General features: G+C 44.3%; 1 protein-coding gene across 1 annotated transcript in view; it reads right to left on the bottom strand.

The window, feature by feature from the left end:
* Positions 1-15,912, bottom strand: part of erf (Ets2 repressor factor) — a 32,247-nt gene extending 16,335 nt beyond the window's left edge. The window contains exon 1 of the mRNA XM_053863314.1: positions 15,354-15,912. Within this exon, the coding sequence (XP_053719289.1) occupies positions 15,354-15,375 (22 nt within the window). The 5' untranslated portion in view covers positions 15,376-15,912. The remainder of the gene's footprint in view (positions 1-15,353) is intronic.
* Between the last annotated feature and the right edge of the window lie 2,365 nt (positions 15,913-18,277).

Genomic DNA, 18,277 nt, shown 5'->3' with positions numbered 1-18,277 from the left:
TATTTCCTTCTTCTTTCAATCTGTCCCTCCCTCGCTCTGCCTCTCCTAAGACACAGTCTCCTAGCAACAAAAGCTTTTGGCTCTAAAAATAAATGGCAGAGTCACGACAAACAAGGCAAAATATGATTTGATAACAGAAACTTGGTGGAAAAGAGTTGAGACCCAACAAGTTGCAGTGCGAGGACATGTGTTGTCCAAAATTACATCTGACCATCAGAGAACCGTCACGACAACCAATTCTTGAGTCACGTCCTGTTTACGAGTTCTGTAGTGCCCACCACAACAGCCTGCAGGGAAGATACCGAAGAAGTACTTCACACAACCCTCTCTGAAAGTCAGGAGCAAAAGGTCGAGAAGGTAAACAACAAACTCATCATACATAATCCTGTCCTCATCATTTATTGATGAATGTCAACACAGCAACTCGCACTGCCACGGAAGTTCTTTCCTTCACAGGCCATTTGAGCACCGACTGAACATATTCCTTGGCCAGAGTGGAAAAGAAATCTGTACATCTAGTTCAGGGTCAGTCTCAATGAAACCTCAATGGGAAGAAAATAAACCTCGTTTAGTTTTTAGAGCAACGTGGATTGATCAGACATATCAGAAGTCAAGTGAAGAGGACGAGCAATGTGCATCAAAATGATCCTTGAGGAAAAAACTCTTTGAATAGACATGTTGCAATAGTTGGGTGTCAAGCCGAGGTTGTTTGCCAACCATCACCCTGATCACCTCACATCTCTGGTATCCATCCTTTCACCAGGAACCCCTTGTCAGGAGCTCCTGCAAATCACAGAAGGCCTAGCAGCAGATGCAGTTCCATAAACAAGTGGCTGATAAACCACAGTCATTCACAGGACAGTTACAGTCCAGCTACTTCTCATCACTGAAGTAATCACTCAGCTGGCACTGTGAACAAAAGAATGGAGTCGTGGTTCAAGTGCTGTAGCTGTGCTATTGAGGAGAAGGCAACACAGCCATCAACACACTGATATTATTCAGAGGCATGTAGACCACAGGATTTAGTTTAAGTTACTGTACATTTTACAACGTGTACTTTTTTGGTTGGCAGTTACACAGTCATAGTTCTTACCTTGTTGACGGTGTTTTTAGGCAGCACGAGGCTGGAAAATACTTTAAAAGGAGTAAATCATTGTAGGTCGCCAGTGACTGTAATAAAGCACGCAAGTATGACAGTAGCTTCCCGGCTACACAAACAAATACACATGGGAAACCAAGTACAAAAAATGAATTGGACAATGGCTCAGGTTATATCTGGCAATCGCAAGTCGAGACAGGAAGGCAAAACACTCAGGGTTTAGCTGAGGCCTATATATAGACAAGAACTTGATAGGGTGTAAAATATGCAGTTACTATTGGGCTGCTGTCCCGAACATCCTGTAAAGCTGAGTCCAAAGGAAACACTGGATCACTGTAGCTGCTGCCAGAAAGAGAGGGAGTTTTACACACAGGGCAGCTTTTTCAGGGTGTCGAACGTCATCGCACTTTGCAGTGTTTGCAAAAACTGATAGCCATCACCCAAGTATTGTCCTGGACGTCTGCAGGAGCTGATAGTTTGCCCTGGCAGAAACCTCTTTTTCTATCCCACTATTCCCAGTTTATTTTCCCCTCCCTTCCTGCTATTCTTTTTGCGATCTATATTTAGCCGCTGGAAAGGTCAGCCCACGTCCTCGGGTGATGACTCAGGAGTTTGATGCAGAAAGGTACTGGGACTGGTCAGATTTGTGGCAACTCTGGGCACAACCTGATAATAGATGATATCAGAGACAGGATCAAGACACAAAGAAAGACAGGAAATGAAGAAATCCAGAAAAGGAAGTGGGGAATCCCAACTGCAGGATTCATTTTCGGTGTCAAAAAAGAAACAATTAGATCCTGCGTCTGTCCTTGAGGTTCCCTGCAGCAGAAACTACATGAAAACTCACTGGAGAAGGCTGCCTTGTCATATAAAAACTACTAGTTGTAAACTGACAGAGAGAACAGAGAGAATCCAAATCTTCTCTCAGGCAACTGAGGTGCTCATCTTATCACTAAGTTGACAGCACTTCTTCTACGAGCTAGGAACTGCTGCAGTACTCATAAACACCACTTCCAGTTTCATGATCATGATCAGCCATGATCCAGGAGTGTGGATCAATATGAACAGAGGGATTTGGAAAATATGATACGATGCAAGCATTGAATGTAGCAGCTCAAGTAAATTCACAACTAGGCTTCTGAGAGATCAACAAATTTTGAAAAAACAATACTGATTTAGTTAGCTTTTTTTTTTGTTTTGCTTTTACAAATAAACGAAGTAATGTTTTCAGCAATACATAAAATCTTGAATAAATGTACAGTTTACAGCACAAACAATCTGAACAACAGCAACCACTAAGAGACTAAAACTATTAAGGCTCTTTGCTTCTGCTGGCTCTAGCCATACAACTGATGCATGGTGCAAAAATCTACCTTCAAATATACTGGTCATGTCCAGGTTGTGAATCGGGGGGTGGAACCAAAATCAATATCATGATGCATTCACGAGGGCAAAACATGCTTGGAGTGGATCAATTTCTTCGTTGCAACTGTGTCTTGTGAGGGTACTGCGTGGTCACAGCACTTACCCACATCAAGCCGCCCCATTACGCATCTATAAACGCACCAGTAAAAGAGTTCTACGAGTGCAAAATCATAAAAGTAGGAATCAGCTGATCCATGTGCGGATGATAAGGGGATAGGCCATAAAATAGACACGTATTAAGACGGTGAATCTGCACGACCTGGTTTCTAAAAATACCAGCGTAAACTGTGATCACAACAGACTAAAATGCGTTATTTAGGCGTCTTGATCCTAAAACTACCGTTTGAAGATGTGCTCTTCGGAGAACTGATCTCATAATTACCCTTTAAAGGATGGAGTTTAGATCCAGGGAGCCAGTGGCTTATAGCCAGGGAGGAGTTGGGGAAAGAATGGGAAAGAAAATAAGGTGGGCAAGTCATGAGTCAGACAGTGGAAGCACAAGGCGGAAGACGGAAAAAAAGATAGCTCGTGCTGAGATCAAAGTAAATCGAGGTTGACTGACCACTGGTTCTCAGCATGGCCTCTCACCTGAGCGCTCACATGATTCTTAGAATACATGTTGCAGCTGGGAGAGTGACCGGCAACACGGGCAGCACAGAGGAGGAAGCTCCGACAATCTCGAGTGTGAAGTGTTTGAGATACAGTGTCTGTGGAAATGCGACTGAAAATACACGCAGCTGCAAATTCCCATGTAGAACAACGAAGGGATGCCAGCACCCTCATAGTTGGATAGATATTGGGTTCAGTTCTGTTTGCTTTTCGAAAAGGCCACACATTTATCCCAAAAAGCCTCGAGCGGTGACACATCTACAAAGGCACGTACACACAGAACAGAACTGGTTGTCTCATGGCGCCTCCCAGGCAGAGAAGCACTGAGCCACACTTTTTTTTAACGTCCAATTTGATCCGAATACCTGAATTTGAATAAACAATACCTCAGCTCAGTTTACTTTATTAGTTTCGTCATATTTGCATATTAGCAAAGGCAACTTAACATAAGGAGCAGAAATAGGAGTCATAAAAACAAGAAAGCTGTCAGTAGTAAAAAAACGATGCTGAAAACCAACTTTCAACAGTGAAGGCTTCCCATTGAGAGTTAATATTCAATAAATCCAAGACAGATGTGAACAGAACATCGGATGCTGCTTCTTTTGATCAGCAAATAAACAGATTGCTTTTCTAACTGGCAACAGTGAGTGAGACAGATGGGTCAGACACCTGATGGACAGCAGACTAAACTTGACCAATTGAATGACACAACATGGACGTGACAACTTCAGACATGAGGAGTTGTGCTGTTGGTTTCGATGCTGTGGAGCCTCGCTTCACTATCTCGCTCTCCTGCATGGGCCCTGTGCAAACACTCTATTTACATGTATTTTAGGTCCAAACTGACACAAAGCATATGACTTTTAGTTTGGATTTTGAGACGGGCTGTCCCAATTTGGTGACTAAATATAGCACTGCGGCCGCCCAGGACCTAAGGGTCAAGCCCTCCAGAAGATCTAGGGGCAGAACCCCAGGGATGTTATGAAGTTCTTGATGGCTTACATTTTGAGGGGCAATTTTTGTAGAATTAAGCCGTGGTGTGAGAGTCTGATACCAGATCGGATCAGTCCCACCCCTCCTCCACAGGTGTAAACTGATTTCATAGTGAAAGGGGCCAATGAACTGCTCCCCGGACCACCAGAACGTGCCGCACCATATGCTCTCATATTGACATACATCAATTTATTCATGTCATTTGCGCCTCCACATTGACTTAACACGTGAATCACCCACATTTTATGCAGCAGTACATTGGAGTGTGAAGATAAAGTAAGAGAGGTAAGTAAATGCCATAGGTTCTAAGTGCCGTTTAAATCCCACGGTGGTTTTTACCAACACGGAAAACATTATGGCAAGAGGTTCACAAAAAAACAATGTCACTCAGACAACTTCTAAGGCAGAGTTTTTGGACAGCAGTCCAGATGAAATGCTGGCGGAGTGGCAGGTGACCTCAGCGCTCAAACTCCTGTCTCCCAATCTGCACTGCTGACTGAAACATGCCAAGGTTGTAAACTTATCAGCCGCAGACCTATTTTTCCCAGAGCGGAACACGTACATGGATGTGCACATGCTTTGTACACGTCAGAACCTGCTCCGCGAAACTCACCAGCTCAGCGCTGCTCTTGGGTTGTGTTCAGCGTTCCCTGAATTCATCCCACTTCGGGGGGAATGTTCAAATGAGCTCAGATTTATGTGTGCACACGCGTCAAAGCCTTTGACCTAAAGTGTGAGACGACAGAGTGAATCTTGTCTCGTTTCCGAGGAGCCTCTGGGCATAAATTAACTAGATGGCAAGGCACTCACAGAACTTCTTAATGCTCCCCCATCTGGAGGAATTGAGCTACAAACAGCAGAGTGAGATTCAACTCATCACAGGTAAGTTGTTCCACGACCTTAGATGATGACACAACTAAAGAGGGTCTCAAAAATGTACAAAAGATTATGACCGCAGGAGAGCTTGTAAACATTTAATGAGGGTTGACCTGTCAGCAGGAACCAAAAGCTGTCTTTTCACTTTATGTTTATAATCAGCAAAAGAAAGGTTTGGATGACTCAGTCAACCTTTTGACATCCTGGGCTCGTCTTCCCAAATATCAAGTCGCACCCACTGCTCTCCATTTTTCTAGAGCAACAGGGAAACCCTAATCACAGAAAGCACTGGAGGCCATTCTGGGAACTCAGGTGATAATGGCAGCACAAACATGCATGGTCCTGCCCAAAATACACCCATCACTCTTCGGTAGTAAAACCCACTTTGCGGTTACTCATACGCTCTATGTGGGTTTTATGACTCACAGCACAAGCGTTTGGACAAAATTGCTGTTTACTTCCCCCCGGGAGTGTTTAATGGGGATTCATGTCACTTGATATCAAAGTGCAGTTGCGTTCTGATCTTCTCCTGCACGTTGGAGTCTGTGTGTGGGATGTCAGAGGAAGCGCTAGGATCAATGTAGGGAGCTGATATTGGATTGCCAGGTCCAAAATTTGTGACTCATGCCACACCCTGGATGTGGACTTCTCATCCTATTCTGGGCTTTGGTGACACGTGTGTGTTTGTGTGTTTTGACTGTACGGTTGAGTCCAACAGTTGAAGTCATCCAAGTTTTTGTTGTTGGCCAACCACCACTGAGCGTGCACTGGAGGGAAAGGAAAGCAGTGAACGCTGCAGATAATGCCATATATTTTCACAGCTGCTACAAAACTAAAAGGACTTAAAGGAGGATGGTGTCCTTCAAAAACTGAATGTGGTTGTTTGTTTCCCAGGTGGATTGTCATCTGAGGAAAGCCTGACCACTTTACAAACGCTAGCATACCAGCTAAAACATCAACCTTCAATTGTCGCTCCACCACTGGAGAAATTCTTTCGGAATTCTTTAAAACAGCCAGAAGGGACTTTCTACAAGTGTGCTGGGTTACTCAGTGTTTCCTCAAAGGCAGAGCCACCGCAGTCCTAATTCTCTGGTCTGCTGCACCAAAGCTGGATCTTCCCGTCTGTAGACTTAGCGGCTGCTCCGCGTGTTAAAACATTTAAGACCGAGGCTCGACGGCGTCACCGCAGGCAGGCGGCAGCCCAAATGAGAGCGCAGCGCTTGCTAGCAGCAGCGCGATAAATTAAAAGTGTGTGTGCATGCTAATATGAGACAGACATCACCCTCTTTCATGACATGTGGGGGTCCCAGACCCTTAATAAAGTGTGCATGCTGTGTGTGTTTGTAGCTGGCAAGGAGTCGGAGATTGGGGGAACTTCCTAATAAGTTCAATATGATAAGTAATTTGTAAATAACTGGCTTAGTTTGCACACACGGTGACTGACCTCATTCTTAATACAACTTTTGCAGAATCAGTATGTTGACACAAGTCGATAAAGGAATATTCCGAGCTAATCCTGGGCAAACGTTTACTAGCATAATCCCATTATTGACTCAAATTATGTTCTTAGACAGAGATAGCGTTACTGTCATGCACATTGGCCGCAAAAACAATCGCAAACCTTTCCCAGTTTGTTCAAGACCTGAGTCATCAACACATACGACAGAACGTAATGGGTTTTAAAATAAACTAATCACGTTCCGAGGCTTAATCTGGGCTGACACAAAGTGATTTCTCTTGGTGTCAACGAAGAAACAGAAAAAAATGTGAAATTGAAAGTAGGTACTTACTTGGATGTCTACATAGCTAAAGGTTTATTTACACCAAGGCTCCTTAATACTTACTTCATAAAAAGGAAGAGGCATATTCACGTGTTAAAATAACATGCAAATGAATATAAATTTAGGTTTAAAGAGTTTCCGCTTCAGGGCAAATAAATTAATATAATATAGTACAAGACAGCAGCAGCACAAGGAGAAGACAGCAGAAGGTGATTAAAGAGCCCAACTTGAGCAAAACATCTGAGACTTGAGGATCTGAAGGGACTTGAATGGGTTTCTGCAACCATTAAACTTTAATAAACCCCTGGGTGTTTTAAAGTTCAGTTAACACAAGACCACACACAAGTCCTTTCACACGTGTGCAGGGTTTGTCGGTGAAGCATTTAGTTGCAGTCTAACTAAACAAGACTTTTACTGCAGCACCTCCAGTCTGTTGGAGTCAGGTTGTGAGTAACACCTCACCATGAGGGGGTAGGAGGACACGGCATATATCACATATTTGCTTTGCATTTCTGGATATATTTTGGATCAATGCTGTGTAAGCTAAGAAAGCAGGTGCAATGCCAGAGCAAGAGTCTGGCTTGGATCAACGCGGCTGGAAAAACCACAAAACTGCTTTCGTTTTTCTCCCTCAGCAACCTGTTGGCAGAGGTTTTGCACCAGTGACTCTCCAAGGTGGTCAAGTTTTCTGTAAATTATTTTACAACTTGTTTGAGAATTAGTCAGGATTTATTTTTCCTGACCGAAGATCTTCCACCAATGTTTTTGATTTGAAGGTCCAAATTTAGAATGTTTTCATGTCAGAGGGAGCACTTTTCCCTGATCGCGCTGGAGACGATAGATGGAGAAAACCTAAATCATCTGTAACCATAGTGATGGCACATAGAAAGCAAAGATGGATTCTGGAAATCAGGTTGTGGTTGAGCCTTGGAAACTACCAAAAGATGACGCAACCCACAGCAAGCCCAAGTCCAATAAAGTAATCAAGGTGTGTCTTATTTTAGCAAAGCCACACCCCAAACTGGCCTGTCACTTGTGCTTTTGAATTACAACCTTTGGCGAATGACTTGTACATATACACTATGGGTGTGTCAAAAAAAAGGTCCAAAAGGGCCTAAATTTATTTAAACAGCAACTATGCGCAACATTCAGACATGACTGCACAGTCCGTTCTGGAACACACACACGCACACACACCCAGAAAATACCCAAACAAAGATGGCTGAACAGTCGTCTTTACCAGCTCCGTCTACGCTGAAGTCCAGCATTTGGTGTGATTTTGGGCTGCCAAGTGCCCCGAAGCATCGAGCTGGACACAAGTCACACATTGTGCAACCATCGCAAAACTAAGACCAAGCAACACAGGGAACACAGCAAATACACCGGCTCGTATTGCACGTTTTTTTTTAAGTCAATAGGCACTTTGATTTAGTTACTCAAGCTGTGAGTGTGACATTGTTTTTATGTTAAGTAGCAAAATTCCATCTTAAGCATGAATAAATGTTTAAAACATAAACGTGAAAAAAACCGAACTTTCATGTCTCAAGTTGATGGGAGTGGATTCATGGACAAATTTATTTTCCAACGAATCATGGCCCCAAGAATCGAATCGTGAGATAGTAAAAGATTCACACCCCTAATACACAAACGACAGATACAGAACATGAACCTTTTCTGATGTCATCGCCCTGTTTCCTATTCATACGGGGTCACTCCCATGTTACACGAATCAGAGACGACAGTCAAAACACGAGTCTCTTCACAGAGGACGACTTCAGCCAAAACAACCGCAGACCAAGTAACCTCGACACCGTCTACCTTTCTCAGCAGAACATTCTCAGCAGAGCTCACAATTCCGATCCAAGGGAAGGTTTTCGCTGAGAATGTCAACACGAGAAAAGTAAAGCTTCATTCCACGCTTGAAGTGCAACCTTTGCGTCAGCCACATTCTCAGACACCTTAACAGATTTTCTTTTCAATTCAGTCCCCATCACTCTTGATCAACTAATCTACGGTGAAGGACACAACAACGACAACAAAATAATGGTGTTCTGTGCCAGAGATTCATGTAGTTTTCACCTGCATTTTGTTTACAACAACAATCAACCAAAACACGACAAATTTAAAAGCTGTTTGCCAGTATATTGCAGCACATGCATCTGAATTTGTAACCACATAGGACAAGCGTCTGTTGTATTGCAACAGTCTGCAGCCATGTGACTGAGCTGCATGGAAGGTAGGGTGAGCAGCAGGATTAAGATATTAAGCACTGCTAGAAGCAAATCATTGTGTGACGCATCTCATATCAAAAGGATTGTCTGTGATGCTTCAACTGTTATGAATAAAATAGGAATTGGCTCCCGATGACAGAAACATGACTGTTAATGAGTCAGCTGACACTGTCTGCAAAGGACAATAGAGTTACAAGACATTTTTTGTCCGATTCGATGAACTACGAATGTAACAATAAACATTTGAGATTGTTGGAGGCTTCTTCCAAAGAGGTGACATGCAGTAAGTGAGCACAACTATTGGCCAAAATGATAATGGATTTGGATCCATATTGCAACCGACAGGGAAAACATCTGTATTTTCATGACCTAACTGTGGAAAAATGTGACAACAACTTTAGATGAAAAGTAAAACTTATAAATATTAAATAAATAAATAAATGTTGAAAAATAAAATGGTAGCTTCTGACAGGTGTCAACGACTGGCAGCTCCCGGTTAAGTGTCACCTGTGTGTTTAATGTGAAACCTCAGAAAACACAGCATGCACTGACTGCAGAAGGCAGAAACAGACAGGCTGTGATTGGAGCTCAAACTTTGGAATCGAATGAGAAGCTAGACTTCAGGTGGCGGACTCTCTGGGCATGAAGATGGGCTTATAGTTTGGAGAAAAACACACGAGACTTGGGGGGGACTTGAAGCTTTGTGAGCATTGTATCAAACCAAGAATCACAGGCCACAAGCAAAACAACTGAATTGGTTGCCACAATCGCAAGAGATTAGAAATTATTCTTGAAGAAAACACACACCGTGAAATGGTGTTTACAATGCTAATAAATACTGTTTCATCTTTGCTCGTTTACTAGCTATATCTTCATTCATTAACCACAAAAAAAACTGTGAAATACTATTCCGACACGAATAGAAATAGTGAATAACGCCCAAAAGTCAGCCCTTGAAGAGCTCTGCAGCTTTTCTGTGAGATGTTTTTGAATTATATTTTGTATCCTTGGTTTCTTCCTCACTGCTTCAGTTAACTGTCTCCAGCGCTCACATTAATCACGGTCACTGAACCTCTGCCAAAAATCTAATTTCCCTACTTTATCGTGAAGAAAATCTTGGGAGTCAGAGGATGGGATTTACCCTCCAGACAAATAAGCAGGAAAGTGTCAAACAACACAGGGCTCCCTCGGTGACTGTCACATTTCTCTGCGCAGGAGGCCCCCGGTGTTTGTTTGGCCAGCATGTCCCAGCCCGTGCTACCTGCTCGGGTCAGCGGTGCCACTGTACACACACACTTCCAGGAAAGAGGGTTGGCGGTATGGTAGGCAGGCGACTCTGACCCGGCAGCCGCGAGACAACACACCAGAGAAATGTTTACGTCACCGTGTGCTGGTTTTTCCAGGGTTTTCTTGTCTGGACGCGGCCAACGAGTTGTCGGAATGCGATCAAGTCAACGTTTGCGTTGACCCCATCACTGACTGCAGTCATGTGATAGCAGGGAGGCCGGGGGAAAGATAAATCATCAGGAAACCAATGCTTCGAGGATTCTGGGGCAGAAATAGATGATACCAGGAGCTAAGACAAACATTTACACCCATGACCACATTGAGAGTTTTTGTAAAAATACTTCAACTCCAGAGAGAAAATAGGGACCAAAACAAAAGGTTTAGTGCAAAAGGTGCTGAGACAGCATCTTGAAAGCAGTGCTTTTGTAGGAACACTTACTATATCATGTTATCACATCGTTAGCCTGCTTTATTTCATATTTTAGATAAATATGAATGTGTACGTTTCCCAGAAACATAATTAATTTCTGATCATATTGATAGGTTTCTGTAAGATTCGGCGCAGGGAATATTTCCATTGGTGTACAAGGCTTGTGACCCTGGAGGGACACTGTTTTAATCTAGACGCCACCAAGTGGCTCACTAATGTGGGGTTGTTTTTTGTACACAGTATTGTTGCTTTGTATTTATGTTACACATAGAGTTAGATACTTTTTAGCAGTGAAATAGTATTAAGGCTTAATGGGCCGGCAGGATTCCAGAACTCGCTTGCACAACACACACCAAGCGGAGTTGCCGCTCTCTCTCTCTCTCGTGCTCCAGACAGTGATGGACACTTTAAGTGATCTGTGGATTGACGGTGGCACAAACACGCGTGTCAAAAATCTTGATATGCCAAAACAAAGCAACACTCAAAACAGCCTTGTTTGCAGTGAGCTCGATACTACGTTTGTGTGAGCAGATGGGAATGAAACAGGCGGACGGCAGGAGCCTTGCTTTCATGACGCAATCCGACAGGTTGGTGAAGCTCTCATTCATCACCTACCTGAATACAGTCAACTGATTACTCAGCCAGAGCGGCAGCCTGCACGCTTGCTTTGTCATTAGCCATTAGCAGCAGCTAGCAGCCCTGAGCTCGCGAACGTGATTCAAATGTGTTCTCTGCTAGTAAAGATGCGGTCTGGGGTTCAGTTGACCTGCCACAGAACCGAAGAAATCAGTCAACTCTACCTGCTGGTTGAAAAAAAAATAAAAAATACGACCTCAAGACTCCCGGAGCTCTGAGAATAAACAGCGCTGTCTAACTTAAAATTATTTATTTTGCATATATTTAGACGAAGTGAAAAAATGATTGTTGTGTTTTTTTAATACACCCTCTGCCAATTTTTAAATATTTTAATTTAAAGTAATATTTATCTCTATCCAAAAGAAACAGTGAAAATTAAACTTTTTTTTTATTAATCCAACAAACAAAGAGGATTTCATAACCTCCATGGCGGCAGTTAAAACCTTGAAATGATCGTATACATTTGCTTCCCTCTCATTCATCAATCATGATGTCACCACCCACCATGCGTAAACACAGTCACAAGATTGGAGCGTTAAACAAGAACCACTCACTGAGTTGCGGAAGACAAACAAAGCAAACGCTCAGTCGTCAAACTCAACAAAAACAGTGGTTAACAGGGGGACAAGCGACAATGATGACTTGATTTCTTCATGAATCCATCAGTCTGGGACGACTGGTCAACTACAATCGACTCTTAAATTCCTCACCAACAAGTTCAGGAGTTGTGATGTCAGGGTCTATTTTCTATAACCCTTCTACAAGTAGTTGGCTCTCCATTCCTCGAACACAATATCGCGACACTAAAACATTGCGATACTCGATGGCGAAATACTGTATCGATATTATAAGTCAACTATACCAATATTTACTTGAATTTTAATTTAATTTAAATGATTGGAAATCCTTCAGTGGACTTAAGCTTCCAACCACTCTGCAGCAAGTGATTCACCTAGTGGTACATGACGGGACATGTACCACTATTACACTAACTGCACTGCATACAGCAAACATGGAACAAGTGGATGATACTCTGTAAACTTTGGAATTATTTGTGGCTGGTTTTCTTGTTTACAAATGTTGTGATCACTGCTTTGCAGTATTGCAGTATATCATAGCGTCCAGTATCAGGATACATGTTTTATTGTCAGAGTCCTGCCAATACACAACCCTACTGTCTGGTGAAACTCCAACTAGACCTCCTCTTGGAGTTCCTGGAAAGAAGTCCAGGGCTAGTCATCCCCAGAAATCAGAGGGCATGGTGACAGAAGGTTATGAGTCACCACTGTCCTCCCACACCTGTGATGGGTTGTTTATCCAAGGCTTCAAAAACATGAAAGCAGCAGCACCTTAAACACTTAAAAAGCCATTTGCACCCTTCCGGGTAAACTCCCTGCACGGTGATGTCACCCGCCTCCACCTAAAGAGGCCTTCTGAGAGCCCGACGTGGACCGGCAATGGAGAGCCAACCGTGCTTTGCCGGGTCCACACCGAGAGCCTCCCCGGGGACCAACACACAGAACACTCAGTGTCATTAACAGCACGTCTGACCAAGGCTAATTGCTCATGTATGGCTCCTTTCACTCCACCCGGGGTTTGGCGCGACAAAGCCCGAGCTGCTGCCGTTTGGCCGGACTACAGCTGTGACGTCTCACGTGCGGCTGGTTGTTGATGTAAGGAGAAACACAAGTGGAAAATTAGAGGGGCTGCAGCCAGACTGCTGACTTCCTGATAGGAAGAGAGTGGAGTCCGACCCAAATATATACATTCATGCAGCAGTAGGGAAGTTCCAACACACCACGGGAAGCAGAGACTAAAGGTCTGTTTCGGTGTGTGAGTGTGCGTTGTATAATGGCGACGCAGATTCAGGTCACACAGTGGGTCCACACATCGGGTCACCGACTGCAAAAAAAAAAAAAAAAAACCCACTTTCCTCTTGATTATACAACCCCATTATTTATGTCTTGCAATAACACTTTTGTTGAATGCTAGTGTGTGTAGTATTTCTATAAACTTCTCAGTTGTAAACAGCTACCAATATTGAACAACCGTCCAACTAATAAAGGGATGGAAGCTTGATAAACAATATCCCTGCCATTAGCTTAAAACAACAAACAATTCAGCTCAATGTCAGACTGTTTTAACCCCAAACCATGACATCACCACATAAGCAGTCCGTTTGTGAAAGTTGATATGACCAATAGAGCGAAACAAAAATGGCCAAGGGGTCATATAAGTTGACAATCACAGGCAAAGTAACAAACCCAATACAGTTCTGAGCAAGAATGAAATGCCTCCCCACCATATGTCGGGTGTCAAAGGAAGCAACAAGAATGTATCGGGTTCTGATCAGCTACTATAAGCTGATACTGATCCTTTCAATATCGCCCACGCTGACCTGGATACTGATACTTGGAACGAGACTCAGGACACAAAGCAAGGGAAATCCCCAGAATGTAGCGCAAAACAAGCAGAGCGGGGGGGAAATAAAGTCATTTAGAAGCATCAACTCGGGACTGAGTCTGAACTCAATCGAGATTAAACGGTGGTTCTCAACTGGAGGGAAAAAAAATCTGAAACATTTCCTGGTTTATATTTAGAATTTGACACACAAGGGTCCAGGCAAAGTGTTATCTAAAAGTCCACGTGCTTATCAATGATTCCCAATCCAATTGCGCCAGCATTCCGAGCTTTCGCTGGGAACTGATGAGCTGATAACAGAGAAACGGGTTTGATCTCATGACCTCAAATCATGGGCATATCTGACCGAAAAAGAAATGAGCCAATTTGTGCAGGAATTTTCAAGTTTTTTTTTTAACTTGAGTAAATGTTTGGGTGTGTTCTTGACTATGTGGGATCAATCCAATCCACCAAAATCCATTTAAGACCAGACCAAACTGGTTACAGGAAGCATGGATGCTCCTCAAAGTCCAAATGCAATAACTGAGGTATGAACACAAAAAAACGTGATAAGAGGCGACACCTTTAATATGTTAAATGAACAGAAGGTAAACATCAGAAGCGTTTTCAGGTCCATGACGTCAGCCTTCATCTTTTCATTTGTGAATTGCTGGTACGGAAGAGGTGAAAAAAAGTGATGAAGTTGCAAGTTAAAACTTCATGAGCACCTCAGACACAGTATGTTTAGGGACTTCAGCTTTTTTTCCATTGAATGTTTGGGAAGAATCAGTACATCGGCAATGTTATGGCTTTAACAAGGTGCAAATATAAATAGAGCGAAGGGGAAAAAAAATATTTGGGTCAGCTTTACAACCACAAGAACCACAGTGAATAAATATATACAACAATGAGACAAGCAGTTATAATGCTTAGTTATGATTGAACAAATATAGTTTAGCGTTTGAATACCATGGTTTAACTAATATACATAGTAAAAAAAATACTAATCTCATCAATCGACGTATATACACTGCGTTGTATATACGTCGTTGCTTTGTAATTTAAGATATATATAATGAGTCAATATGATCTTAAAACCTTGGTGGTGGAGCTCACAAATAGGTTTAGGGTAACTCAAGTTATGGAGTAAATAGAAGCGAAACATAAACTTTATGCATTGGGCTGTGACGCTTTTTTTTACTTACATTTATTTAGAATGGACAGTTACACTAAATGTTATGTTTCATTGGATGATGGACCAATAACTTGTTCATCGGAACTTCTTCGGTACTTATAAAGACTTTTCCTTCATCGATCCAAGCACGTTTCTGCGCTCTTCTTGTTGCTGCTTCAAACTTGTTGCCGCGTTTATTTATTCCGATAATTCGACTGATGAAAGCGCCTCGCTGCTGAGTGAGAGTTGCATGAGTTGCAACAATAACACGACTCAACCGGATCCGGTGGAAGGCACTTTCCCTGCGCTGGAGTTGGTTAGCATGTTAGCACAGCTAGCTGCAGACGCCGTTGTTGACCCTTTCTTTTAAATTAAAAAACAGTTGCTGTCGAGCGTGTTGCTGCGTACTCACCCGAATCTGTCGGGGTTTTCATTTTCGCTGCGGTTTTCTCCAACGCCGTTTCTTCCGTCTCTTTTCCGGGTGGACTCGTAACTTCAAGTTGAGTTAGCAGGCGAGCTTTAGCCGCGTCGCCCGCTCCTCAGCCGCTGCCGTTGTTCTCCGAAAGTGTCCCGGCTGCTCTTGAAAACTTGACCCGCTTCTTCTAAACTCGATTAAAGTCCACTTTCCAGGAGGAATCGCAGGACAAAAAGCTCCCCGAGAGTAGAAAAGTCAACAGCCCAAACTTTGAAGAGTCGCGCCGCCGTCGTCGCGCGGCGGAGCAGCGGAATGCGGGGAGTCTACACTGCTCTCCCGGCAGTTGAAGCGCCGTCGCTGGGTGGACTGGTCCCCGACATCCTTGTGCTCGCTGGCGGTGGAAACGGTGGAACAAAAGTAGAGAAGCCAACTCTCCTCCTTCACTGGCCGCTTCTTTATCCGAGTCGGACTTTTCTTTTTCCACTCGCTCGCTCGCACAGTTCTCTCTCAGCCCCCCTTCCTCCGGCGGGGTGTCGTGTTTCGCTCTCGTCCTGCCACACGGGGCCGCCCACGCTGACCCACGGAGGGAGGGAGCGAGAGAGGAACTCAACGCCTACCTCTTGCCAAAGATCGTCTATATTTTGGGTGATTACTCTCCCTTTCAGACAGAATTTCAGACCGCAACAACAAACAACCCGGGAAATCCAGAATCATTGGGCCACAACAAAACTAATACACCAATAATAATATGACATAGCATTAAACTGTGATCTGCCTCAAGGCAACCCGAGAACGGTATAGCTCTATTTAGAGTAAAGTATTACTTATTGGCGGGCAACATTTTTAGTCCTGGTCGAATGTGTGTGTCTGTCATTGGTTTATCTAGTCACGTAACGACTGTTTGGCAAAACACCTCCTTGTGATCGTGCCCTTAAGCATCAACTTTTTAAAAAGTTTGCTTCAAGTTGAAGAGCTTTAAGTTTGGTTCAGAGTCCAGGTTAAGTTTAGAGACTGGGGCAAACATAAAGGCAGCGAGAAACCTCTTCAACAAGGATGTCAATACGTTTGTTTTTATGCAGCAGCATAAGTCATCATTTAACGGTCCAAGTTGTTGAAAACAAAGACAATACGCACTCCTTGCCTGCTTAATATTTTTTATTTTGTTAACATATTATGAAGCTACAACCAAACGTCAGTCACTTGTAATTTCACATTTTTTTAATCAGTTATTAAAGTACGGTGACTTTTTCCATGAAGTCAGTCACCCATCAGCGCAACAGACGATCTTTGCTGGGGACCTGAAGGTGTCGCCTCTGCTCGCTCCAGTTTGGCGCGTCAAGTCGTTGCCATGGATACGTGTGAGCGCTGCGGGCTACTAGAGTGTTTACCTGTAAACTGGGAGACGGTCAGGGAGACAGACAGACAGTCAGTCAGAGAGACAGACAGGGAGGCAGTGAGAGAGACAAGGAGTGAGAGAGACAGTCTATGTGACAGAGAGACATTCAGTTAGGGAGACAGACAGACAGACAGTCAGAGAGACAGACGAGGTGGCAGGGCGAGAGACAAGGAATGAGACAGACAGTCTATGTGACAGAGACAGTCAGTGAGACAGTATGAGAGATAGACTGGGAAGCAGTCAGAGAGACAGCAGTAGAGTCAGACGGCTAGTCAGTGAGAGAAACTGACAGGGAAACAACCAGTCAGAGAGACAGACAGGGAGGCAGTGAGAGAGACAGGGTGTGAGACAGACAGTCTATGTGACAGAGAGACAGTCAGTCAGGGAGATAGACAGTCTGTGAGACAGAGACACAGTCAGAGAGAAAGACAGGGCAGCAGTGAGAGAGACAGGGTGGGAGACAGACAGTCTATGAGACAGAGACAGTCAGTGAGACAGTGTGAGAGATAGACTGGGAAGCAGTCAGAGAGACAGCAGTAGAGTCAGATGGTTAGTCAGTGAGACAGTGAGAGAAACTGACAGGGAGACAACCAGTCAGAGAGACAGACAGGGAGGCAGTGAGAGAGACAGGGTGTGAGACAGACAGTCTATGTGACAGAGAGACAGTCAGTGAGACAGTGTGAGAGATAGACTGGGAAGCAGTCAGAGAGACAGCATTAGAGTCAGACGGTTAGTCAGGGGGAGAGACAGACAGGGAGACACGGAGATAGTGAGAGAGAGCGAGAGAGACAGGCAGGCAAGGACAGTTCTGTGAGAGAGACACTCTGTGAGAGAGACAGTCAGGGAGGTATTGAGAGAGAGACGGGCAGTGAGTGAGGGAAGCAACAAGTGGACTGGTGGCCTCATTTGCATACGCCTGTCTTCCTCTGTAATGAAGGACCCTGCAGCTCTTACATCAGCGGTGAGGCCACACGGAGGGGGCAGGAGAGAGAAGGAGCAGTGACTAGCGCGGTCCACTCTCCTCCACCTTCATCCTCCTCCTCGGCCGTGGCAGCCAGTGGGAGGCGAGGGCCAGACGGAGGGTGAAGCATCTCCGAACACACCAGGAAACATCACGACGTGTCCCCTCAGCCGCCTGTCATCTGCCGCTCCTCCTCCTCCTGCTCGGCTCGCCTCCTCACACGACTCCTCTCCAGCGTGGACGCTCTTCATCCCACTCTCTCCTTCTGAAGTGATTACACTCTCTCACCTCTCGTCCTCCGCCCGCTTGCTCGCCCACATCTCCTCCTCCTCCTCCTCACCTCAGCTTCTTCACCTGAGGTGTCCTTGCACGGACGCCTCTCCATTCATGAGGCTCTGCAGCCGTGAATGAACAGCCAGCCTGGGCCTGGACACTTGTGGGGTCGAGGCCTTGGCTGACAGAAACACAGAGACTTTTCCAAGTGAGCTGTGACACAGATGACTTCACCTTCCACACACTCTTCCAAATGCAGAGCTCTCAGAGGACCCCATGGAACCTTCACTC

Source organism: Synchiropus splendidus, chromosome 4 (genome assembly GCF_027744825.2).
Source record: "Synchiropus splendidus isolate RoL2022-P1 chromosome 4, RoL_Sspl_1.0, whole genome shotgun sequence".
NCBI lineage: Eukaryota > Metazoa > Chordata > Actinopteri > Syngnathiformes > Callionymidae > Synchiropus > Synchiropus splendidus.
Note: the sequence above shows the minus strand (reverse complement) of the source record. Positions and strands in the feature narration are given on the sequence as shown.